This window comes from Gracilinanus agilis, chromosome 1 (assembly GCF_016433145.1).
Source record: "Gracilinanus agilis isolate LMUSP501 chromosome 1, AgileGrace, whole genome shotgun sequence".
Lineage (NCBI taxonomy): Eukaryota > Metazoa > Chordata > Mammalia > Didelphimorphia > Didelphidae > Gracilinanus > Gracilinanus agilis.
In genome coordinates, this window is record NC_058130.1 from 203,885,430 (window position 1) to 203,911,775 (window position 26,346).

Consider the following 26,346-nt stretch of genomic DNA (forward strand, 5'->3'; position numbering starts at 1 on the left):
TGACTTACTCAGAGTCACATAGTCAGGAAGTATCTGAGGCCACATTTGAACCCAGGACATCGTTGGCGAAGCTATGGCACTCAAGGAGCTTCTCTGTCCCCTTCTTCCCAGCAACTGAGGACATTTTTTGCATGCCCAAAGCAAGCACCTCCCTCAACTCTCTCCAGTAATGGGGGCTCTCAGACAGCTTGAATTTGCCCTCTGGGCACTCAAACTCAGAAAAGATTTGCAGACTCTGACCTAAGACCTCCAGGCTCTAGACTTGGTTCTCACTCCACTGAGCACCTAGCTGCATGCAGGTTTTCTGATTTACAGTTCAATGTTCTTTCTTAACAGGAAGGCTATGCTTCTTCACCCAGATGATCGCTGTGATTGCATCTAGCTCTTGCATTCATTCTGAGTATAGATGGCACCATTGCCCTCATATGAATGAACAAACAGCCTTTTCTCACAAACCTCTAGCCTAGTGGTGGCTTTACTGCCTTCCTCCCTCATCTCTGCTTACCCAAGCCTCTATTTCCCAGGGATGAAATGGGAAGGGCCAGGACCAGGGGCTCCCCATGGAAGCACCCAGGGGTACATTGCCACACTCACCCGTCACTTGTCCATTGTGCTCCTTCAGCTCATGAGCCTTAGTCCACTTGCTTCCATCCTTCTTGTAAATGTGGACCTCGTGGTTGTTTGGGCAGATGGCAATCTCTGGGGGATGACAAACCGGGGTCACTGTCCTGCCAGTGGCAGAGAGGAAAGAGAAGAGAGGAAGAGAGGGAGAACAGAGGAGAGGAGGGAGGCAGGGAAGCAAGGAGGGGGACAGGGAGAAGGGAGGACTGAGAAAGGGAAGCCTGTTGGGTTCTAGTATTCTATAGATCACAGGAAAGATGGATGGGAATGAGGGATAGATAAATTCAACCTCAGCCCCACCATCCCTGGAAAGTAGTCATTCCCCTCCTTTGTCTCCATGGACAAGCACCCCCAGGCCCTACACAGGCACTAGACACACGTTTTGAACCCATATCCAAACACAGAGAGAATAATGGAGCTAAATGTTTTTAGAGGTAGGATTTTCCATCAGGGCTCTGAACCATAGAGATAATGTAGTATGGGAAGAACACTGGGATGGAAACCAAGAGACCTGGGTTCTTGTTCCAGTTCTACCACAGTCATTCACTGTGTGACCTTGAGCAAAAGCGCTGGATCTGGGGTCAGGAAGATTTGAGTTCAAATCAAGCCCTAGACATTTACTAGCTGTATGACTCTAGGCAAGTCACTTGACCTTCTCAGTCACAGGTTCTTCATCTGTAAAAATGAGGATGACAATTGCACCTACTTTTCCAGTGAGGATCAAATGAAAGAATATATGTAAAGCTCCTAGCACAGTGCCTGGAACAGAGTAGGCATTTAATAAATGCTCATTTCCACTCTGAAATATCACCTCATATCCATCAGATTGGCTAAAATGACCGAAAAGAAAAATGACCACTGCCGGAGGGGATTTGGGAAAACAGGCATGCTTACACACTGTTGACAGAGTTGTGAACTGGCCCAACCATTCTGGAGAGCAAATTGGAATTGTGCCCAAAGAGCTATAAAGACCTCTGACCCAACAATACTTCTACTGAATCTCTACCCTAAAGAGATTAAAGAAAAAGGAAAAGGACTCATATGTACAAAATTATTTATAGCAGCTCTTTTTGTGGTGGCAAAAGAGTTAGAAGTTGAGGGGATGTCAATCAATTGGGGAGTGGTGGAACAATGATTGTGTATATGATTGTGATGGAATACTATTGTGCTTTAAGAAAAGACAAGCAGGATGGTTTCAGAAAAACCAGGGGAGATGTATATGAACTGATGCAAAGTGAAGTGAGCAGAACCAGGAGAAAGTTGTACACAGTAATAGCAATATTATTAAGATGACCAACTGTGAAAGACTTGGCAATACAATGATCCAAGTCAATTCCAAAAGACTCATGATGAAAAATGCTATCTAGATCCAGAGAAAGAACTGATGAATGCTGAATACAGATTGAATCATACTTTCCCCCTTATTTTTTCTGGCTTTTCCCCCTTTTATTTTTTTGCAATATGGCTAATATAGAAATAGGTTTTGTATGACTTCATAAGTATAACTGATATATTGCTTGCTTTCTTAGTAGGTGGGGGAGAGAATGGGAGGGAAGGAGAGAACTGGAAACTCAAAACTTTTAAAAATGGATATTAAAGTTAAAAAAATTTAAATAGTTGTTTCCTTCTTTCCTTCCTTTTCCTCTTTCCTCCTTTTCTTCCTTCCTTCCTTTCCTCTTTCCATTCATCTTTCCTTCCTTTTTTCCTGACAGTCTTCCATAAAATGAAGGCTGTCACCCCTTAGGAAAAGACTGATATCACAGAAAGTAAGAGTTGGAAGGGACCTTACAAGTCATCTCAGTCAGACTCTTTAATTTCATCAACAAGATCTATCAATTGGTGTGTATAGGACAAAGGAGCTGGCTGATGTGCCATGAGCAAAACAGTACTTGGAGAAGGCAAGTATCCTGAGGAGAAAGGGCAGCTGGATGTATACTCAAGGCCAGAGCTTCCCGAGTCTCCACGAGGGTGAACCTCTTAGCCTTGGCAATAAGGAAAATGATTTACAAAACAGTGCCAAGTACTTCAAAGTACACAGGGAGAAGCCAAGAGTATCTTCACTGATACCTGGTACAAGTTGTGAAAACAAGGTCTTTGGCAGAGAGACGGAGGATCATGGGTGTGGAATGTTGCACACACTGCCAGATGAGGTCATTGTTGGTTTGTTTGGCTTGACTTCCTTTGTTTCCAGGGGATTTTGGTGATGGTGGGGGTGTATACTGGGAAATGAATGTGGTTTAATCTGTTTTTCATTTCATAAAATCACAGATTTAGAGTGGGAATAGCCTTTGGAAATCATCTAGTCCAATTCCTTTACTTTGTGGATGAGGAAAACAAATCCCAGAGAGATAAAGTCACTTAATCCAGATCATGTAATTAGTAGAGAGAAGAAACAGACCATAAATCTGGATTTTAAGACTTCCAACACAACATCAAAGTTCAACTACAAAGGGCAGCTAGATGACACTGTGGATAGAGAGCCAGGCCTGGAGACAGGAGGTCCAAATCTGGCCTCAGATACTTCCTAGCTGTGTGACCCTGGACAAGTCACTTGACCCCCATTATCTAACCCTTCATGCTCTTCTGTCTGGGAACTAATACATACTATTGATTCTATGAAGGAAGGTAAACATTTTTTTTTAAACTAGAGCGCCCTGCCTTCTGTGGGGAAGCTCAAAAAGAGCAGGGTTCAAGAGAAGCAGCTGGGCCACTATATTGCAGGGATAGCATGATAATAGTTAAGCATGGACCAATAGTAAAAAACAGCAGGATAAAGATGGAAAAGAGTGTGTATGGGGGAAATAGATGAAAGAATCATGGCATCCTGGCTCCTGAGACTAAGGATTCACTTAGGAATCCCTCAGAGCAGGGACCCAGAAATGATCTTCCTCTTAAAGACATCAGTAACATTTTTTAAAAAGAAAAACAAGGATTGCCCAAAGCTCACTTATTTCTGTCCAATGTGAAGGCAACTCAGAAGAAGCCCAGTTGAGAGCTAACCCTATGGATCAGATAATGAGTGCCCAAGGGCAGTTAAAAGAAAGAGGTGGGCATAGGTAAGTGGCTCAGTGGACAGAGAGCCAGGCTTGGAAACAGGAGGTCCTGGGTCCAAATCTGACTTCAGACATTTGTTATCTGTGTGACTCTGGGCAAGTCACTTAACTCCCACTGGCTAGCCCTTACCATTCTTTATTTATTTTTATTTTTAAATATTTTTCCACGTTTCCATGATTCATTTTCTTTCCCTCCCCTCTTCTCTCCCTCCTCCCAGAGGCAACAAGCAATTCTACTCTTTACCATTCTTTTGCTTTGGAACAAATACATAGCATCGATTCTAAGATAGAAGGTAAGAGTTAAAAAAAAATAAAGAGGCAAAGGTAGAATTCAGACTATGTAGCAAGTTTAAAAACTAGAGAGAGCTGTCCCTTGAACCTCCTGATTCAAGAATAGAAATGAAAAAACTAAGGCTTAAATAGGGGAAGTTATTTAGAAGGAGTCATACAATGAGTCAGGGATGAACATGGCGCCAGATAACAGGTCTCCTAATTCCTGGCCCACTGCTCCTTTCTAAATGTCATGATATGAATGGAGCTGTGTATCTGCTAAGGGGGGGTTAGGAGGAGTTAGGGAGAGGGAAAAAACATGAAACATGTAATTACAGGAAAATATTCAAAATGAAAATATTAAAAATAAAATAAAATAAATGTCATGATATGGTTCAGCAAATTTTTTGCCATTTAGGCCTTTGGTGAATGCAAAAGCAAGATAAAAGTAGTAATAATAAAGATGATGATGATGATGATGATAGGAGAAAGAGAATTATTTGCAAAAATTTTACATGTATTATCTCATTTGATTCTCACAGCCCAATGAAAGAGAGGCTATTATTACTCCCATTTTACTGAAAAGGAAACTGAGGCTGAGGTAAGGAGAGAAGAGCTCTTGTACCCCCCAACAGGCTGCCTTATAATTTATCAGCATTGTGAGTCAGGATTCCAAGGGAAGTCAGCTGGAGATAGGACACACCGATAATCAGGAAGCAATATGGCACACTGGAAATAGCTCCGGTTTGATAAACTGGAGTCCTGAGTTCTACTTCCAGGTCTGCAATTAACTCATTAAGTGACTTTGGGCAAATCACCCCACATCTCTTCCTCTGTCAAATGAGGGGGTTGGGCTAAATAGCCATTTGAGCTCTAATTGTCTGTGGTTCTTTGGTTTAGCCTCTACACCGGTGGTTCCCAAACTTTTTTTTGGCCTACCACCCCCTTTCCAGAAAAAATATTACTTAGTCCCCTGGAAATTAATTTAAAAAAATTTTAAAAGCAATTAATAGGAAAGATAAATGCACCTGTGGCCATCTCTGCTCTGCTGGATCGCTGCAGCACCTACCAGAGGGTGGTGTCGCCCACTTTGGGAATCACTGATCTAGATCATGGATGAGGGAACTTGAGTTTGTTATTATTATTGGGTTTTTTTTCCATTTTGATTACTGTCTGTTGTTAGAATTGGTTTCCTTTACAGTCTTACATATTTTATTTTATGCATTTAAAAACCTCCTCTGAGAGGCAGCTAGGTGGCTCCATGGATAGAGAACCAAACCTAGAGATGGGAGGTCCTGGGTTCAAATCTAGCCTCAGACATTGCCTCACTGTGTGGCTTTGGGTAAGTCACTTAACCTCTATTGCCTAGACTTTACTTCTCTTCTGCCTTGGAACCAATACTTAGAATTGATTCTAAGATGGAAAGTAAGGATTTTAAAATGTCAACTACAGCACCTTGCCTTCTCAATGGATGATGCTCAGAAAGAGCAGGGTCCGAGAGAACCAGTGGGGCTGCAGAGATGGCATGATAGTTACGTGGAGACCAGCAGAAAACAAGCAGGTAAGGGTTTAAAAAAATAAAACAAAACAACTTCCTCTGAGAAGCAGCTGGTAGACTTCACCAGACTGCCAGAAGGGTTCGTGACACCGAAAAAATGAACCCTTTCTCTAAAGAGCAGGAAGGCCTTGAACGCCAAATTCTGCTTTATGGTTTCTCAAGCTCTGTCTGGGGAAGGGCCCCATTTTCCTCTTTCTCTGGTTCTCTTGGGCTGCTAGAAGAAAATGGCCAGGGAAACGGGGTGGAATTGACGCGAAGGGGGCACTCACGGGTTCGGTCCTTGTTCCAGGCGTGACAGCTGATGGGTTCAATCAGGAAGCTGTGGTAGGCCATGGTGGGTTTTTCTGCTGTAGCGAAAGAGAAGGGAAAGCTGCTTTAGATCACTTTGCCTCCTTCCCCCAAGTATAGTCTGAAAGAAACCCACACCGGAAAAGAGCAGAAAGAGCCGACCATTTATAGCCCAGAGCGAGAGGGCTCCTCCATCGTCAGAGAGATGCAAACGCTGCCCCCACCGTTCTCTGGTCCTTTAGTGGCTTTTCAGTCATGACCCTCTCCACAAGACCCCATTTGGGGTTTTCTTGGCAGAGATACTGGAGTGATTTGCTATTCCTCTTCCAGCTCATTTTACAGATGAGGAAACTGAGGTAAACAGGATTAAATGACTTGCTCAGGGTCCCACAGCTAGTAAGTGCCTGAGGCTAGATTAGAATTCTGGAGGCACTCTCTCTCCACTGGGCTGTCATTAAGGTACTATATAAATGGGGGAATGAGGTGACTCAGTGGATTGAGAGCCAGATCTAGAGATGAGAGATCCTGGGTTCAAATCTGACCTCCAAAACTCCCTCGCTGTGTAACTCTGGGCAAGTCACTTAACCCCAACTGCCTAGTCCTGATCATTCATCTATCTATCCTCAAATTGTTACTAGGACAGAAAGTAAGGTTTGGGTTTTTTTAAAAGGGATAATAGAGGGCAGCTGGGTAGCTCAGTGGATTGAGAGCCAGGCCTAGAGATGGGAGGTCCTGGGTTCAAATCCAGCCTCAGACACTTCCCAGCTGTGTGACCCTGGGCAAGTCACTTGACCCCCATTGCCTACCCTTACCACTCTTCTGCCTTGGAGCCAATACACAGTATTGGCTCCAAGACAGAAGGTAAGGGTTTAAAATGAAATAAAGAGATATTATAAGATATCAGATATTATATAAATATAAGTTAAGATCTAATAAATGTTTTGCAAACTTTAAGATGATATCTAAATGTTAGCCACTGTTATTATTCCATTTTATTATGGGAAGGACAAGTAATAGCGACCCTCCCTGCTGCTCCTCCCGTCCAGCCCACCGTCCCACGTCTGTCTAGATCCATGGTCCTACCATGCTGCGGTCTCTCAGGGGGAAGGAGGTCATCTCTGAGCCAGGCTCAGAAACGTGGGGACACGTGCTGATGACCTAATCAGATTGGCAAGGGAGGAAGAGCTTTTAGTGCCGAGGCCATGTAGTTCAGTGGAAAGAGCAGCGAGTTTGAAGTCATTTATAATTAATAAAATGTATATAATGAGGGGGTTGGGGTCAGAAAAAATATCGATTCCCAGAATGTTCAAGTTGAAAAAGACCTCAAAGATGATAATGGTGAGAGCGCTGGATCTGAGCAATGTGTTTTAGGTTTGGTTCTGATGCTTTATCATTGTGTGACTTTGGACAAGTCATTTTGCTCCCCCCAAGACCGTCTTTCCCTCTATGAAAAAAAAATTAGAAAAGGAAAGAGGAATCGGGTAGATGCCCTCAAAGGCCTTCTCCAGCTCTGAACCCCACGTTCCCATGAGCATTCTCTTGTGGTTCAGTCGTTTCAGCTGTGCCCAAATCTTTGTGATTTTATTTGGGGTTTTCTTGCCAAAGATACTAAAGTAGTTGGCCCTTTCCTTCTCTAGCTCACTTCCCAGAAGAGAAAACTGAGGCAAACAGGATTGAGTGACTTGCCCAAGATCACACAGCCAGGAAGTGTCTGAGGTCGGATTTGAACTCAAGAAGTTGAGTCAAGGCCGAGTGCTCTAACCACTGTGCCATACTCCTACCGTACTTAGCCGCTCATACTTCACCATTCAACAACACTGGTCTTTTTGCCCTCCTCCACTCTCATCTCTGAAGATCTGACCACCAGATCATGGTAATCCCATGAGTCCAACCACTTCTGAGCCTGGTACAGAGCTGATTTCCTTCCCAATGGAGCATCGCAGAATCCTAGATCTAGAAAGCCAGCCAATTAGTCAAAAAAGCACTTATTAAAGATTTACTATGTGCCAGGAGGTGGTCCACTGCATAGAGCACCTGGCCTGGAGTCAGGAAGACTCACCTTCCTGAGTTCAGATCTGGCCTCAGATACTTCCTATCTGTGTGACTCTGGATAAGTCACTTAACCCCCATTGCCTCAGTTTCTTCATCTGTAAAATGAGATGGAGAAGGAAATGGCAAACCATTCCATGATTGAAAAACATCTGAACAAATGCTCCAGCAACTATACTATGCTAGAAGATACTAAGAAAGATTTAAAGGCAATAAAAGTCCTTGCCCTCAAAGGAGAGTTCTCAATGACGGAAACAACATGTAAATAACCAGGTAAAAACAAGCCATTTATAGAGTATTTTAAGGTCAGGCATCCGGTGGCACAACGGATAGAGTGCTAGGCCTACAATCAGAAAGACTCATCTTTGTGAGTTCAAATCTGGCTTCAGACACATTAGCTGTGTGATTCTGGGCACTTAACCCTCCTTGCCTCAGTTTCCCCATTTGTAAAGTGAGCTGGAGAAGGGAATGGCAAAGCACTCCAATTTAAAAAGAAAAAAACTATAGACTTCTTAAAAAGATGATAGTTTTATGCAGAAGAAAAACATATGACTTATCACTTGTTTATATGGGTATATGATTTGGGGTTTTGGTTTTAAAAGATTGCTCTATTACAAAAATAAATAATATGGAAACAGGTATCAAGTGATAACATTTGTACAACCCAGTGGAATTGCTTGTGGGCTCTGGGAGGGGGAGAAGGAAGAAAATTAATCATGTAAGCATGGGAAAATATTTTTAAAAAATAAAAATTTTAAATGGAAAAAAATAATAGTTTTAGAACTTGAAGGGACCTCAGTCACATTGTCTAAACCCCACTCATTTTCTACTGAGGAAACTGAGGCCAAGATATAAGAAGTGTCTTGTTCAAGGTCCCACAGTTAGTAAAGGGAGCAAATTTCATTTTTGTCTTTGTCTTTGTCTCTGGTGCACAGCACATTGCCTAGCATCTGAAAGATGTTTAATAAATACTTCTTTTCTTCCTTTCTTCCCTTAATAAAAGCTTGTGGGTTGAACTCAATTTTCTAAGGGTCTATGTCTAAGTTGACTAGCAGGGTACCTTTTATTAGAGGTTCCTTTCCTGGGATACATTCATGAACTTAGATGAGGAAAAAAATAACATCTTTATTTTTACTAGAATCTAATGGAAACTGAGCATTCCTTGTTGTGGACAAAAGATTGCCAAGAGTCATCTTTTCTTTTTTTTTTAAACCTTATCATTCTGTCTTAGAGTCGATACTATGTATTGGTCCCAAAGCAGAAGGTAAGGGCTAGGCAATGGGGGTTAAGTGACTTGCCCAGGATCACACAGCTGGGAAGTGTCTGAGGCCAGATTTGAATCTAGAACCTCCCATCTCTAGGCTTGGTTCTCTAACCACTGAGCCACCTAGATATCCCTTAATAATTTAAAAGGATGTGAGTGGGAAAGAGAAGGGCAGTTTAGCAAACCTAGCTGTCCTGCCAAAAGTCCTCTGATACACACATTGCTTACCATCTCCGAGTGGAGGGGAGGAAAGGAGGGAGGAGATGGTTTGGATCTTATAATTCTGGAAAATATATGTTGAAAATTAATATTATGTGCAACTGGGAAAATAAAATATCTTTGATTTAAGAATAAAAACCATTTTTAAAAAAGTCTTTATTAAACGATAACTCTAGTCCAACTATCAATTATATGGAATTAGGTCTTGATCAATGATACATGTAAAACCCAGTGGAATTGTGCATCGGCTAAGGGGGGCTGGAGGGGTGGTTTGAGGGAGAGGGAAAGCACATGAAACCTGTAACTACAGGGAAATATTCAAAATAAAATTTTAAAAAAAAACTTTTTGCCAATAAATTTTAAAAAAAGTCTTTGATTAAAAAAAAAAAGGTTAAGAACCTCTTCCCTACTGGTTAGGCACTGAGAGATGGGGTGGGGGAGTGTTTCCTGGTGATAACTGACCAGTTTGGAAATAGTTTTGAACCCTATCTGCCATCACAGCCTGGAGCAAGATTCCTTCCAGTATGACAACAACAGAGGAATAGGGGGAAGGCGACTGTCCCAGGGACTTAGAAGAGAAAGGGGCAACATTCCAAAGGCCAGAGTGACAAAGGCTCTTTAATGGTGTCATCATAACTCCCCATAGCCTTCTGATGATGTCATCAAAGGTTTCAGTGGGGGGATTTGTTCAATCATGTTGGACTCTCTGTGACCCCCCCCTGGACCACAGTTATCCATGGGCTTTTCTTGGCAAGGAACCTGGGGTGGTTTGCCATTTCCCTCCCCAGTGGATCCTTTTTTATCAGACAGTCAGAGGTTAAGTGACCTGGCCAGGGTCACACAGCTAGGAAGGGTCTGACTGGATTTGAACCCAGGTATTCCTGACTCCAGTCCAGTGCTCTTAACCACTGAACCACAGCCGCTTCTCAGTGGGGCACGGGGAGGCAATATAACATGGCCAGCATGGCATCCACTTAACAAGACCCTGCCCCTTCCCCTCCAACCTCCCTTCTTGCCAAATCCACCCTGCTCAGCCCTCACTGTGGAGCACTTGGTCATAAACCCAGCCACTGAGAACTCGGTCCTCTCCTCGGACACATCCCCCACCCCTGCCCATTCCTAACAGCCCAGCCATGTTTAAACAAAGGCACCTCTTAGTAGTAGCCTTGTGTGTGCGGAGAGGGGAAATCCAAGTAAGTAGAGTTGGGGAAAATAAAGGAAGCTTGATAACTGTCCAAAACAGGAAGCTGGTTTGAAAATACTCATGAGAACTGGGGAAAAAACTATTAATCAGCAGGAAAAGGCAGGAGGAGAAGGGGGTGTTTCTAGGAGTGAGAGACTGTGGTTACACAAAATCCTGGATGTTCCAAAGCACCTAAGGTTTCTTGGGTAGGTTCAGTACATTCTTCCTGGGTATGACTACACTGGGTGGGGGAGAGTCTTCTGGAGGCCATGTCTCCCTTCATCCTCCCAACCCTCTATCATGAACCATATGGGATGCTAATATCAGAAAGGAACTCAAAGATCTTATAGCCTACCCCCTTCATTTTACACATGAGGAAACTGAGGCCCGGAGAGGGGGAAAGTCTTGCCAAAGTTCCATATCTAGTCAGGACAGAGTATCTCAGGATCATAGCAGATACTAAATATTTGCACGTTTCCCTCTACTCCTCACCCTGAACATCTACATCCCCTGGCTTCTTTCAAGATGTCACCTTTAGGGGGCAGCTAGGTGGTTCAGTGGATTGAGAGCCAGGCCTAGAGATGGAAGATCCTGGGTTCAAAACTGGACTCAGACACTTCCTAGCTGTGTGACCCTGGGCAAGTCACTTGACCCCCATTGTCTAGCCCTTACTGTTCTTCTGCCTTAGAACCAATACTCAGAATTGATTCCAAGACGGAAGGTAAGGGTTCTTAAAAAAAAAAAAAAAAAAAAAAAAAAGATGCCACCTTTAGCTGGAGGCTTTCCTGGTCCTTTCCATGCTAGCTTAGAATCTTTCTCTGAAGATTTTCCTTCCATTTAAGACTTGTGTGAACTAAAAGAAAATCAAGCAAGCAGAACCAGGAGGATTTATGGAAAATCAACTCTGAAAGACTTGATGACTCCGATCAATACAATGACCAACTCTAATTCCCAAAGACTCATGATGAAACCTCCCTATCCACCCTCTAGCTCAGTGATTCCCAAAGTGGGCGCCACCACCCCCTGGTGGATGCTGTAGTGATCCAGGGGAGCAGTGATGGCCACAGGTGCATTTATCTTTCCTATTAATTGCTATTAAAAATTTTTTTAAATTAATTTCCAGGGGGCTAAATAATATTTTTTCTGGAAATGGGGCAGTAGGCCAAAAAAGTTTGGGAACCACTGGTCTAGATTGAAAATCAAATGGACTAATGCATATTGAGGCATCTTTCTTTTTCCTTCCTTCCCTCTTTTCTTCTTTCTTTTCTTTTCTTTTTTTTTTTTTTTAATTTTAAACCCTTAGCTTCTGTGTATTGACTTATAGGTGGAAGAGTGGTAAGGGTGGGCAATGGGGGTCAAGTGACTTGCCCAGGGTCACACAGCTGGGAAGTGTCTGAGGCTGGATTTGAACCTAGGACCTCCTGTCTCTAGGCCTGGCTCTCAATCTACTGAGCTACCCAGCTGCCCCTCTTTTCTTTCTTTCATCCTTCCTTTCCTTTCTTTTTCTTTCTTTCTCCCTTCCTTCCTTTTTTGATAGTTTAACTGTTTGAAAATTTCATTTACATTAATTAAAAGAAAAGTCCTTAGCTAAAATTCTTCCAGTTGGATACAGCAGAAAGAATAAGTTTCTTGTTGTTCTGACTGTTCTGAAGGGGAGAATGGAATCTTCCTGGTGAAGGAAGCTCTCTTCCTATTTTTCAGAGTATCTCTCTCAACCTCTCCTCAGTACTTGGGACAAAACCAAGCTACTGATTGATGCTGCCCCGCTCCCAGGGTCCACAGTAGGAGCTTCCTCACTGCTTGGCTCCTCTCTACCTTAGAGGGAGGTGTGTGAGTGTTTTTCCCTTCTTCCCCCTCAAACTCAGATTTACCAGGGAGGAGAGAACTGAAAAGTGACCTCACTATCGACACCAATGGGGTAGAAGAAATAGAGGAAAATTTCAAGATAGTAGCTTTCTGTTTTCACTCAACTACAGGCTTTTATAAAGATATAGTGGGGACCTTGATTCAGGTAATGTGGTCCCAAGGAAGAGAATAAATATTAGGGAATGGAAAGAAGTGAGTCATTAAATGGAGATAAGCAAAGGGAAAGAATAATTAGGCATTGTGCAATTGTTTAAGATTAATGCTCCCCCTCTTGCCCCAGCAGGTAGGTGGCTCAGAGGATAGAATGCCAGGCTACCTTGGTGAGCTTGAGCAAGTCACTTAACCACCATTGCCTAGCCCTTGTCCTTTAATCTAAGAGTTGTTACACAGGAAGTAAGGGTTTATTTAAAAAAATAATAACAATAAGCTTAATCTTGCCCTAGAGAAGAAATGAGGAAATGTAGCTTCCTTCTTTGATTTTGCTTAACATTTTTTCTTTGCTACAAGGAAAGGCTTCACTAGGTGGGAAAAGATGGTAGATCCAGAGAAAACTCTGATGGAAAAATCACAAAACACCAAAAGATTATTCATTTAATTTTTTTTAAACCCTTACTTTCTGTCTTAGTAACAACTCTAAGACAGAAGGACAAGGACTAGGCAAACAGGAGTTAATTGACATGCCTAGAGACACAATACTAGGAATCTGTGTTTGAGGCTGGATTTGAACTCAGGTCCTCCTGACTCATGGGACCCTATCCATGTGCTACCCAGCTGTCCCCAATTTAAAAAAAAATTTTTTTTTAAAGAAAAGAATTGTCAAGGAGCTAAGGGGCAGAAGGGGAACGCTTCTGTAATCACTAAGAGCCAGCTAGGATTGTTTCAATGAGAACAAGCTGCAAAAGACGAATCTCGTTTCCTTTTTCAACAGGCTTACAAGTCTGATAGGCCAGGGGAATGCCGTCTGTGTACAGAGCGTTTCATGGATTGCTGCAAGGCATTTGGAAAAGTCTCCCAGAAATCTTTGTGAACCAGAGGCAGTGATGGGAGCTGGACCACAGAGCCCTGCCAGGGAGTGTCAAAACTAATTGAAATGACCACACCCAAGACGTGATTCATGGATGGATGTCAACCTGGAATGAGTTCTCAAGATAAGTCACAGACGGGGCTTTGTCCCTGAGCCTGTGCTGTTCACTTTTTTTTTTTTTAATCAAAAACCAAGAGGAAAGGATAGCTGGCAAACATTACCTTAACAGAAAATACAAGGCTGAGATGGATAGCTGGCCAGCAGGACAAAATCAGCATTCAAAAAGATCTTTTTTTTAACCCTTAACTTCTGTCTTAGTACTCAATTCTAAGCCAGAGGAATGGTGGGGACAACGCAATTGGGGATGTGACTTGTCCAGGGTCGTACAGCCAGGAAGTGTCTGAGACCAGATCTGAACCCAGGTCCTCCCGACTTTAGGATTTGTGCTCTATCCACTGTGCCACCTAGCTGGCCCCCAAAGAGATCTTAAAAGGTGAACATGAAAGGTTGACTCCAATCAACTAGAGTATAATCAGAATAAATGCAAAGTCTTCTACCTGGGTTCAAAAATTCAACCACGCAAGTACAGGATAGGGAAAGTAGGATGTCAAGAGTTCATGTGAAAAAGACCTGTTTTAGGAGACGACAAGCTCAATAAGTCAACAGCTTGATCTATCAGTCAAAAAAAAACAAAAGCTTCTCCCTTTTTTTAACCTTTCTTGCTTTTCACTATGTATGCTTTATCTTTCCCCCATTAAAATATAAGCTCCTTAAGGACAGTGGCTGTTTTTATTTTTGCTTGTATTTGTATTTCTAGCCCTCAGCACAGGGTCTAACATAATCACTTAATAAATGCTTGTTGACAACTTGGAAAAAGTAATACAATATTTTTTTTTAAACTTTTATCTTGCTTCTTAGAGTCAATATAGTGGATTGGTTCCAAGGCTGAAGAGCAGTAGGGGCTAGGCAATGAAGGTAAAGTGACTTGCCCAAGGTCATTCAGCTAGGAAATATCTGAAGCCAAATTTGAACCCAGCACTTCCCATCTCTAGCTCTGGCTCTCTATCTACTGAGCCACTTAGCTTCCCACTAGTCAAATTATTACTATTTTTTTTAGTTATCAAAATATTTAAAAAAAATTTTTTTACCAATTAAATGTATTAACAAATTTCCACATAAAATTTCCAAAGTTACCACATTATTTTTTTAGAAACCAAGACGAGTTGACCTCTATAGTTCTTTCCAACTGGGTCGCATTGATATTAAAATTTTGAAAAATTGATTGTGTCTCATGAAAACGGAAGATAGAAGTTCATTTTTGTTGATGTTAAGTTTACAATAAAAAAAAAGAGGGAGATCCAAGGATTGAAATATCTATTAGAGGACCCCAATGCTTGGGTCCAAACCAATTCCAAATTGATTCCCATTCCAGTACGTCAACTTTCATCGAGGAATAATGAATATAGACCCAGTGAATCTAATTGTAAAGGTTGTTTCCCCCCTGCTTTTCTCAGACACCTTTAATTATCTTCTAGGTAAGATATTTAGTGACTCCCCCAAACCCAACCTTTATTTTTCTTCCCCATCCACAGCTCAGAAAAGCCAACTTGCTCCCATTTTCTCCCTGGCCGGATCTGGACCAGACGTTGCTTCTCATGCTTCACATTCCAGAAGCTCTGGCTTCTGCTGAACATAATGTGGAGGAAGTGGCAGCTAATGGAGGCTGGGAAGAGACTGCAACCACCCCAGGCCTGGAGCACATAAGGGAGCAGTTTGGCTCATCTGGAAGCTATCAGGGTTTCCCAACACCTACTGCTGACTTCAAACACTCCCACAGGGGGCCTCCTCCTTTCCCTCAGCACTTTTTCACTCAGTTACTCCCTTTCCCTGCCCCTATCCAGGGACAACCACGGATTGCCCAATCCCCACCTACCCACCTACTCTTCCCTTTGCTGATGGGCAACACACACTCGGTGGTATGCTGGGGCCAGCTTATACCAGCCAACTGTTAAATTTTCAGTATAAGTACTTAAACCTCAGAAATCTGCAAATGCTAGAGATTAAGGCTTGTTTTATTATTTTGTTCATTGCTACACTTAATAAAGTGATGGAGAAAACCTGTGGTGGTGAACCTATGGATGTGTGCCGGAGCGTGCCGGAGGGGCTCCTCCTTCCCCCTCTCCACATGCGCCTGAGGACATTTCTCACATCACCCACCCTTCTGCCCAGCAGCCCAATGGGAGCGCTTTCTCCCTCCCCTGTCTGGGGTAGGGTGGGGGGCTCACAATGCAGCATGAGGGTTGCAATTTAGGCACTCGGTCTCAGGTCTCTAAAAGGTTTGCCATCACTGCTCTAGACCAATTTCCTCATTTCACAGTGGAAAAGAATGAGGCTTAGGGAGGATAAGAGAGTTATCCAGGATCACATAACTATGAGAGTCTGAAGCAACATTTAAACTCAGATTCTCCTGATGCTCTGACCAACGCTCTTCCCAAAATATCACAAGCTTTAAGCCATTCATTTCATGGTCCTGACTTTGGGAAGCTTATTGAACACCTCTGGTAGGTGCAAAAGGCGTCTAGGTGGTACAGTGGATAGAATGACAGGCCTGGAGTCAAGAAGACTCATTTTCATGAGATCAAATCTTGACCCCAAACGCTTACTAGCTGTGTGACCCTGGGCAAGTCATCTAACCATATCTGCTTCAGTTTCCTCATCTGTAAAATGAACTAGAAAAGAAAATTACAAACTACTCCAGTATCTCTGCCAAGAAAATCTCAAATGGCTGGGTAGCTCAGTGGATTGAGAGCCAGGCCTAGAGACGGGAAGTCTTACTTTCAAATCCGGCCTCAGATACTTTGATTCTAAGACAGAAGGTAAGAGTATTAAAAAAAAAAATCAATACTGTGTATTGATTCCAAGGCAGAAGAGCAGTAAGGGCTGGGCAAAGAGAGTTAAAGTTAAGTGACTTGCCCCAGGATCATAAAGCTAGAAAGTATGTGAGGCCAGGACCTCCCATCTCTGGGCCTGGCTCTCAATCTACTGAGCCACCCAGCTGCTGCACTCTCTCCCCAACTTTTTAAAGGAAACAAATATACCCTCACAAATAAATTTAATTATAATAGCTAATATTTAAATAGTGCTTTAATTTGCAAAGCAATTATCACACAGTATTTCATTTGGAGCTCGTAACTTTGTTGAGATAAGTGATTTTTATCATCCCAGTTTTGTAGATGAGGAAAATGAAACCATCAGAGGTTAAGTGAGACTTTTTTAGCATCACATTCAGCTAGGTAAATGTCTGAGGCAGAACTGGAACTCAGATCTTCCTAACTCCAAATCCAGCTCTCTGTCTACTGTGCCACCTATTAAAGCAGGGACTAGACCTACAATTGTCTTTTTTTAACCCTTACCTTCTGTCTTAGTATCAATTCTAAGACAGAAGAGTGGCAAGAGCTAGGCAATGGAGGTTAAATGACTTATCCAGGGTCACACAGCTAGGAAGTATCTGAGGCCACATTTGAACCCAGGTTTTCCTGACTCCAAGCCTGGTGCTTCACTCACGGTGTTACTATAGCATAATATAAGGATTACCAGCCTTGGAGTCAGAAGGCCTGTGTTCAAGTCTTCACTCTGTTACTTACTCAGTGACACTGTAAGCCCCAATTTCCAAAATGAGGTTGGACTAGATAGATGCCCTTTCCAAATCTATACCTATGATCCCATGAACCTTATAAATACCAAATCAATACCATTTTTTACTAACTAGAATTCTGAATTACTTCTGACTTGAACTACCCTCCTCCATCTCCTTACAAGTTGTCATTAGTCACCAGAGAGCTTCAGCTTAGGCAAATTCTACTATCTACTTATGTCCTCTCAAATCCTACCTTGGGATTGATGATGCGTGATGGGGAGAAGTGTTTATTGACTGACTTGAGCCTCCAAACTTTTATTTTTTACATATTTATTTAAAACTCTTATAGTCTGTCTTAGAATTTATATTAAACTAAGTATCGATTCTAAGGTAGAAGAGTGGCATGGGTTAAGCAATTGGGGTTAAGTGATTTGCCCAGGGTCACATAGATAGGAAGTGCGTGAGGCCAGATTTGAACCCAGGACATCCCAACTCCATGCCTGAAGCTCTATCCACTGTATTGCCTACCTGTATCTAGCTTCCAATTTTTTAGCAGGAGTTGGCAGAACCACCTCTTTCTCCTCTTCCAACTGACTCCACTAGTCTGCCAAACATGAAAAGTCTCAAGTCTATTTCCTAGGATCGTAGACTATAGAGTGGGAAGAGAATCTCCCTACTGAGGTCACTGTATGCAGGCCATTTGACCAGCACCTTCATTTTACACATGAAGGAGCTGAAGTCCAAAGAGAGATGACTTGTCCAAAGTCACACAGGAAAGGAAGGGATAGAGCTGGACTTGGAACTCTGACCATAGGACGCTAGAAGGGACATCAGAGGCCATCTTATCTAACCCTCTCATTTTATAGAAGAGAAAAATGGGTCCCAAAGAGATTAAGAAACTCACTCAGAGTCACATTGGTAAGTCAGTATCAGAATCAGGATCTGAATCCAGATCCTTTGAATCAAGAGAGCTTTCCACTATTCCATGCTACCACTTCTAGTTTCAAATCCACTATTGTCTTTTTTTTTTTAAACCTTTGCCTTTTGTCCTAGCATCAATTCTAAGGCAGAAGTATGTCAAAGGCTAGGCAACCCAGGCTCCCACAGCTAGTAAGGCCATATTTGAACCCAGGTCCTGACTCCAGACCAGCCTCTCCATCCACTGAGCCACCTAGCTGTACCTCTCCCTTTTTTAAATTTAATTTTTTCCCCTCCATTTTCCATTTTGTTGCTTCTGACATCACCTGGGACTTTGTTTCTTGGACCATCTCTTTGAGCATCTGTGACCCTGTTCAAACATACACCCTCACTCCCTTGCTCTAATCCAGTGGTTCCCAAACTTTTTTGGCCTACCACCCCCTTTCCAGAAAAAAGTTACTTAGCGCCCTGGAAATTAATTTTTTTAAAATTTTTTTTAAACCCTTGTACTTCGGTGTATTGTCTCATAGGTGGAAGATTGGTAAGGGTGGGCAATGGGGGTCAAGTGACTTGCCCAGGGTCACACAGCTGGGAAGTGTCTGAGGCCGGGTTTGAACCTAGGACCTCCTGTCTCTAGGCCTGACTCTCACTCCACTGAGCTACCCAGCTGCCCCCAATTTTTTTTTATTTTAATAGCAATTAATAGGAAAGATAAATGCACCTGTGGCCATAAATGCCCTCCTGGATTGCTGCAGCACCCACCAGAGGGCAGTGGCGCCCACTTTGGGAATCATTGATCTAATGCCTTCTGCCTGGAAAGTGGCTAAGACTGGTAAGAGGGCCTGGAATCCTTCTGGCAGCCAAAGACACATCTGGGTCCACCCCCTCCCCACATCCAGCATCATAGTTCCCCAGCAGGGAGCAGAGAGGCCTGCATCTAATTTGTTTCAACACTCCACCATTTGTTACTGGTGTTAAGGAACATTCTGACAAATAAAAGCAGCTCTTCACCAGCCAGGAAATGAGACAACTGAAAAAAAAGTCTTGAAGAGCCCCAAAGAAGTTAAAAATTAGCTCTCCCCACTACCCAGGCCCAGGGTGATTGGCCGAAAGTCTTAAAGGAAATGGGGTCAACTCTATCCACTGGGGAAGTTGGTACTTTACACAAAGTCTTGTTCAACCACAGCTTCAGAACAAGGGGGTGTGGGGCTCCCACAGGAACCTGTCAGTTCTTTCAGACAAATTCAAAAATCTGTCTTAGCCCTCACCCTCTGGCTCCGCCATCATGGGGCCAGGCAGCTAGCTCTAACTTAAATAGTCATTTCCCATTTTTCTCCTTTTATGGCCTTTTTGGACAAAGTTAGAAAAGAAGGAGAACTGGCTACTTTCAGTCTCTGTTGCCTCCAGTATGTCCTAGGGGAGGTGCTGCTGACAGAAATTTTCCGTGCAGCAGAAATGCATTTTGCCTACTTCTCCCTCTCTGGCCCTCACGGGAGCAATTTCTCTGCCATCCTAGACCATGAGTAGAAAGGAACCTAAGACACCACCCAGTTCAAACCTCATTTTGCAGACAAGGAAACTGAGGCCCAGGGTGACTAAGTGATTTGTTCTAAGCCACACAGGTTGTAAAGGGTCAGAGGTGCATTTGAGCCCTGAAGTGTTCCTCTCTCATTATAAGTTCTCAAGTGCTGGGTGACTTTATATCCTTCTCAGGACTTTAGGTTTTCCCTCTTCTGTAAAATGAGGGTGAAGGCTATCTAGTTCAGGGGTTCTTAACCTGCAGTCCATAACCTTTTTTTTTTTTAATAACCCTTAGAATCAATCCTAAGTATAGCAATACCAAAGGCAGAAGAGGGGTAAGGGCTAAGCAAATGGGCTTAAGTGACTTGCACAGGGTCATACAGCTGGGAAGGGTCCGAGGCCAAATTTAAACCTATGACCTCCCATCTCTAGGCCTGGCTTTCTATCCAATGAGCCATCTAACTGCTCCTAAAACCTCTTTTTCTTTTTAAATGGGATAGAGAATAGGGCTAGGTGGCACAGTGGATAGACCAGCTAGGCTTGGAGTCGGGAGGGCTGAGGTTCAGGTGTGACCTCAGATAATCCCTAGCTGTGCACTTAACTCCCAAAGCCTTGCACTTGCCATTCTTCTGTTTTAGAAGCAATACTAAGCCAGAAGGTAAGGGTCTATTATTTTTTTTATTATAACTGTATTTCAATCAATTGCTTTCTTTTGTAATCCTACTTTATTTTATGCATTTAAAAACATTATTCCGATAAGAAATCCATAAGGACTGCCAATGGATTGTGTCCATAATACAAAAAAAAAAAGTTAAAATCTAGCCTTTCCTATCTGAGTTCCTTGCTGAGTTCTGACTTTGCTGAGCTCCAACCTTCTAGGATTGTGAATTCTCCTTCCCTTCGTTCTACTCAGAGGAGGAAGAAAGAGGAGAGGAAGAATTCTGGAGACAATTCAACTTCTGGCCAGGCCACTGATTTTCCAAGGACAAGATGGACAAGGCAGCTGCTGGCTGACTTTGTGGGTCCTTTCACCTTAAGGGGAAGGGTCAAGTCTCCGAACCAATAGGCCACTTCCTGGGGTGACTGGAAACCTTCTCTGAATGTATTAGTCATTCACACTCTAACTGGAATGAGCTTCCTGGGATCTTTTCCAACCCAGTCTGAATGACAGGCAAAGGGCATTAGACATTCCTGGGAAGGAGGGAGATGAAGGGAAGTTTCCTCCATTTGACAGCTTTATCTGGCAGCAACAAGGCCACAGGCACTTATTTGGCACTTACTGAGTGTCTGAGCAGGGGATAACCTTTGATCCATGAATTAGGTTTGTTTTTTACATTTTGGTAACTATATTTCTATATAATCAATTTCCTTTGTTATTATATTAAATGTATATATTATATATAAGTATATATAAATTTATAGACATATATTTATATATTAGATGTATATACTAAAATGTATATATATATATATTTAAACCCTTTTAAATATATATATTCCCCCCCATTTATTTATTTATTTGTTTGTTTAGCCCTCACCTTTTGTCTTAGAATCAATACTAAGTACTAATTCCAAGGCAGAAGAGCAGTAAGGGTTAGGCAACTGGGGTTAACTGACTTATCCAGGGTCACATAGCTGGGAAGTGTCTGATGCCAGATTTGAATCCAGGGTCTCCCATCTCTATCCACTGAGCCACTTAGCTCTCCCTGTCTTACATATTTTTAAAACGTGATTCCAAGAAGAGATATATGGGCTTTGGTAGACCTTCCAAGGGGACTATGGCAGGAAAATGGCTACAAACCCCTGACTTTGTTTTGATGCTCAGCTAATTCAGGAATGATTCAGCTCTAGGAAATCTGAGTTATGCCACCCAAACTCTCAAAAGACTTATTTGTACCAGAAAGACAACTTATTCATTTGCTTTAATATGAAGAAAAATAGAACTGCTAGGCAACGGGAACACTCATTGTGCCAGTTCTGAGAAAACTCACTTGGGAAATTGACTGGAGATCAGAAGGATGAGTTAGTAAAAGTATTTTTGAAAAGCATAAAGTACAAAACAAATGATTGGCTGATTCTTATTAATGGATGCAGAAAGAGAAAACAGTGAGGCGGCCAACTGTCAGGTCTAATTTCATCAAGCTACCACGAGTCACAATTCTGCACTCTAGTGATAGCCCAGCCAAGTTAACATCATCATAAAATCAAACTAAGATTTTATTTCAAAGTTACAAAAATTTGAAAGTAACTCAAATTCCACCCCTCACATCAAGTTGTTTCATAAAAGTTTTTTAAAAATCAATACCTTAAAAAGCTTTGGAATGATAACAAGAATTATTAGATCAATGTGAAACCAAATGAGGGTGGGTTGATGTTATTAAACATAATAGAAGTTTCCATTCAATTCCAAATTCAGTAACATAGCATCACATACCAGTCAGCCAAAAGGGGCACCAACTCCCCTGCACAATGTTTAAATAAATCACACTGCCCCTACCTACTCTCAGATTTTGGATTTTTCTGAACTCCCTGATGATCCCAATAGTTTTCTAGTCTTTACATCAAGATCTGATCTTGATATGCTTCCGTCTTCCCCAGAAAATTCATCTCTGTTTTGCCTTTCCAAATAGGGTTCTTGAAGTGAAAGGAGCAGAACCAGGAGAACATTATACACAGAGGCTGATACACTGTGGTACAATTGAACATTATGGACTTCTCTACTAGCAGCAATGCAAGGATCCAGAGCAAGGCTGAGGGACTTATGAGAAAGAAAAGTAGCCACATTCAGAGGAAGAACTGTGGGAGGAGAAATACAGAAGAAAAACAACTGCTTGAACACATGGGCTGATGGGGATATTACTGGGGATATAGACACTAAACGATAACTCTAGTCCAACTATCAATAATATGGAATTAGGTCTTGATCAATGACACATGTAAAACCCAGGGGAATTGTGTGTCAGCTAAGGGGGGTTAGAGGGTTCTGGGGGAGAGGGAAAGAACATGAAACATGTAACTATGGGAAAATATTCAAAATTAAAATTAAAATTAAATTAAAAAAATAATAAAGGTTTTATGTAAAAAAAATCAAATAGGGCTCTTGAAAGTTGTTTTTGTTTATTTGAACCCTTACTTTCTGTCTAAGAATCCTTACTAAAAATCAGTTCTAAGGTAGAACAGGGATATGGGCTAGGCAATTAGGGATAAGTGACTTGCCCATGGTCAAACAACTAGGAATTATCAGAGGTCAGATTTGAACCTAGGTTCTACCAGGCCTGGCTCTCTATCCACTGAGCCATCTGGTTGCCCTTCTTGCTCGTATTTTTGCAAATTTCAATCTAAAACACTTCTGTCTTATTTGGGCTCAGTCCAACTCACCTTCATTTCCATTTCTAATGTCTGATCTTGGGGTTGTAACAGGGTAGAAACCATCTTGTGTCTTTTTAGCAAAATGTAAGAAAAGTGACCTTTTAATATCAAGAACTCTCTCCTCCAACTCCAAGCTGGGTTGGCTTATTGGATGGAGGATTGCTCTTAGAGTCTGGAAGATCTGAGTTCAAATCTGTCTCTGATATTTTCTAGTTGTGTGACCACGAGTAACCAGCTTGACCTATCTAAGGCTATAACTTACAAATGCATTTTGGCCCTGGAGAAAATGGTCTTATAACTAAGTAAGACAAAGGATCGGCTTATCCTTTTTCCTCACCAATAAGGGTAAACCAATAATTCGCATCCAAGCAAGAAAATGAAGAATCGGTCAAGTCTTTAAAATTAAAACCCTTACCTTCTGTCTTAGAAATAATTTCTATTTTTTTCTTTAAATAAAAGCCCAACTCTTACCTTCCATCTTAGAATCAATACTACACATTGGTTCCAAGGCAAAAGAGTGGTAAGGTTAGGCAGTGGAAGTTAAATGACTTGCCCAGGGTCATATAGCTAGGAAATATCTGAGGCCAGATTTGAAATGAGGACCTTCTGTCTCCAGGCCTGGCTATCCAATGAGCCACCTAATTGCTCCAGTCAAAAGAACTTTTTTCTTTGAACTCTGGTAGATGAAATGTTATTCTCTTTAAGTAAGCACTTGGCTGGATACAGGAAAATTATCTTTCAGCCTCTACCCAGGGATGGTATAAGATGAACAAAGTTAGGATGTAGAAAGCACTTTGGAGATTCCCAGAGGACAGTCATCTGTGGGCAAATTCTTCACTTAGTGCATTCCCAGGATCAGTTTTAGCTGATGGAGTAGGCAGAGCCCTGGCCTGGAAGTCAGGAGACTTCGCCTCAAAGCTATTCTGTCAATAAGTCTCTGGGCACATCTCTGGACCTCAGTTTCCTCCTTGGTAAAATGAAGTGGCTGGAATAGATTAACTCCAATACTTCTTCCAATTCTAGCATTTTCTGGCTTTATGAAAGAAGAAGGAACACTCACCTCTTTCCTATGAGTTGATGGCAGGCATGAATATAAGGAAACCAGAAAGAAATGTTAAGGGAAATTAAGGAGGAGCAGCTAGGTGCTTCACTGGATAAGAGCCAGGCCAGAAGTCAGGATGTCCTGGGTTCAAATCTGGTCTCAAATCTTGTAACCCCAGGCAAGTCTCTTAACCCCAATTGCCTAGTCCTTACTGCTCTCCTGCCTTGAAACCAATACTTAGTATTAATTCTAAGACAGAGGGAAGGGTTTTAAATTTTTTTTAACTTAAAAAAATTTAAAAATAAGAGTAATTAAAAATTTTTCTAAATTTAAAAAATTAAGGAAAATGTATCTCTGGGGAAGGAGCACACCTAGGTGGTGCAATTGAGTTGCTTCCCAAGTTTAAATCCAATCTTAGACATTTACTAACTGTGTGACACTAAGCAAGTCCCTTAGCTATGTTTGCCTCAGTTTCTTCAACTGTAAAATGAGCTGGAGAAGTGAATGCTAACCCACACCAGTATATTTATAAAGAAAACCACAAACAGAGTCACAATCAGTCAGACACGCCTAAAAGGATGAAACATCAACAGCTAAATAAAGACAAATTTCTTCAGGTTCATTCACTGACTTCCTTGATCACAAACCTGCCTGAGCTTCTTGGACTCCCCCAAGGCATTATGTCCTCAATCCATGGTTCCTGTTGGTGTGTTCACAAGTGCGTAGGATCTAACTAGCCTAAGAGCAGGGCTTGTAAAAAGAGCCAGCTCCCTATCCTGAGGAGACAGTCAGTATAAACCATAGAGCCTCTAACATCTGTGGCCCATCTGGCAATCAGACTGTGGTCTGGAGAGAGCTGATTTCCTAGGAGCAATTGTGGAAACAGCTTCTTTTTCCTGATCCAGACAACTGCAGGAGAGAAACAAGACTGACTCCATCTTGAAGTAGTGAGCAACCTTGAATAAGGAACCACTTTGGCAAGCACACTCTGACAAACCACAAGGAGGCAAACTGTTTTAGAATGTAAATATAAGAATTGCAGAATGTCATAACATGCTTGAAATTTTTCCACTGTTGCTTAATAGACTTCCCCTAAAGAACAGATCGCCCTCCCTACCCTGACACACACACCATAAAAATGCATAACTTTGCCAGGTAGAACAGAGAATAGTGTTAAGAGCACCTCTTTTTTTTTTTTTTAACAGTAAAATCTATGTGATTGGTTTCAGTTTAGTTCTTTGTCACAAGAAAGGGTATCCTGTGGAAAGCAGTGAAGAACAGGTATTCCTATCCCATCCAGGGGGTCAGAGCCACCAACATCTGGAAAATCAGTGTAAAATGTTTTGACTGTCTCTTCATACAAAAGAAATCTAAATTTTTTCTTTTTCTTTTATGGGACATTGCGGTATGGAAGGGATACCTGTACATCTCTCATAGGAGTAGGTCTACTAAATTCCCCTTTTCTAACAAGTAAAATCTGTTGGGGTTTTTTATGTGACTGGCTTCAGTTTAGTTCTTTGTCAAAACAAAGTTGTGGTGGGGAGCAGCAAAGTGTATCTCTTGTATGAGTACGTCTACTAAATTGACTTGTATACTGTTTTTATTTTAAACCACACCTTCTGTCTTAGAATCAATACTAAGAATTGGTTCCAAGACGCAAGAGCGGTATGGGTCAGGCAATTGGGGGTGAGTAATTTGCCCAGGGTCACACAGGTAGGAAGTGTCTGAGGCCACACTTGAACCCAGAACCTCTTGTCTCCAGGCTTGGCTCTCTATTCACTGAACCACCTGACTGCCCCATGATATTATCGATAAAGCCCATAATTAGGTCAACTTAGTGTTTGTCTATTCCTTGAGATCCTAAATCCAACTAGCACATTTTTAGCACACTTGGCCAAGGGCACAGAGCTAGCAAAAACCAGAGCACAAGGACTCCAATGCTGACCTCTTGAATTCATATCCAGTTTTCTTTCATTAACATGAGCATTGTAACTGAGAAAACACATTACCTGGGAAGGAGAACGCATTAACAGAGTTTAATTTATCTGATTAAAATCAAGCCTACTGGGTGGCTAGGTAGCACAGTGGATGGAGCTCCAGGCCTGGGGTCAGGAGGAAGTGGGTTCAATTCTGGTTATTCTCTGGAGAAATCAATCAATGAGCAGGGATTTGTCTCAATCACAGTAGACTGGGAGGTGGCTCAGGGAATATAGAAACAGACCTAGAGATGGGAGATCTTGGGTTTAGAGAATTCCTAGCTATGAGACCCTGGGCAAATCACTTAATCCCCACTGTCCTTGCCCTTACCACTCTTCTGCCTTGGAACCAATGGAAGGGAAGAGTGTAAAAAAAAAAAATTAGCCTGGGGTACCGAAGTCACATTTTTATCCGAAGGTTACTTGATGGAGGCAATTTACAGAAGACAAGACTGGATTTCAGTTTTCTTGTCTCTGATGTGCCAAAC

General features: G+C 42.1%; 1 protein-coding gene across 2 annotated transcripts in view; it reads right to left on the reverse strand.

Moving 5' to 3' along the window:
- ARPC1B (actin related protein 2/3 complex subunit 1B) overlaps positions 1–26,346 on the reverse strand; it is a 48,163-nt gene that overhangs the window by 14,868 nt on the left and 6,949 nt on the right. Inside the window, exons 2-3 of one of the 2 annotated variants that reach the window (XM_044659915.1) lie at positions 5,772–5,846; positions 595–699 (exon numbers count right to left, since the gene is read on the reverse strand). In XM_044659915.1, coding sequence (XP_044515850.1) covers positions 595–699; positions 5,772–5,835 — 169 coding nt within the window. In that variant the 5' untranslated portion in view covers positions 5,836–5,846. Of the gene's footprint in view, positions 1–594; positions 700–5,771; positions 5,850–26,346 lie in introns of both variants that reach the window. The other variant, XM_044659908.1, reaches the window with a different exon arrangement.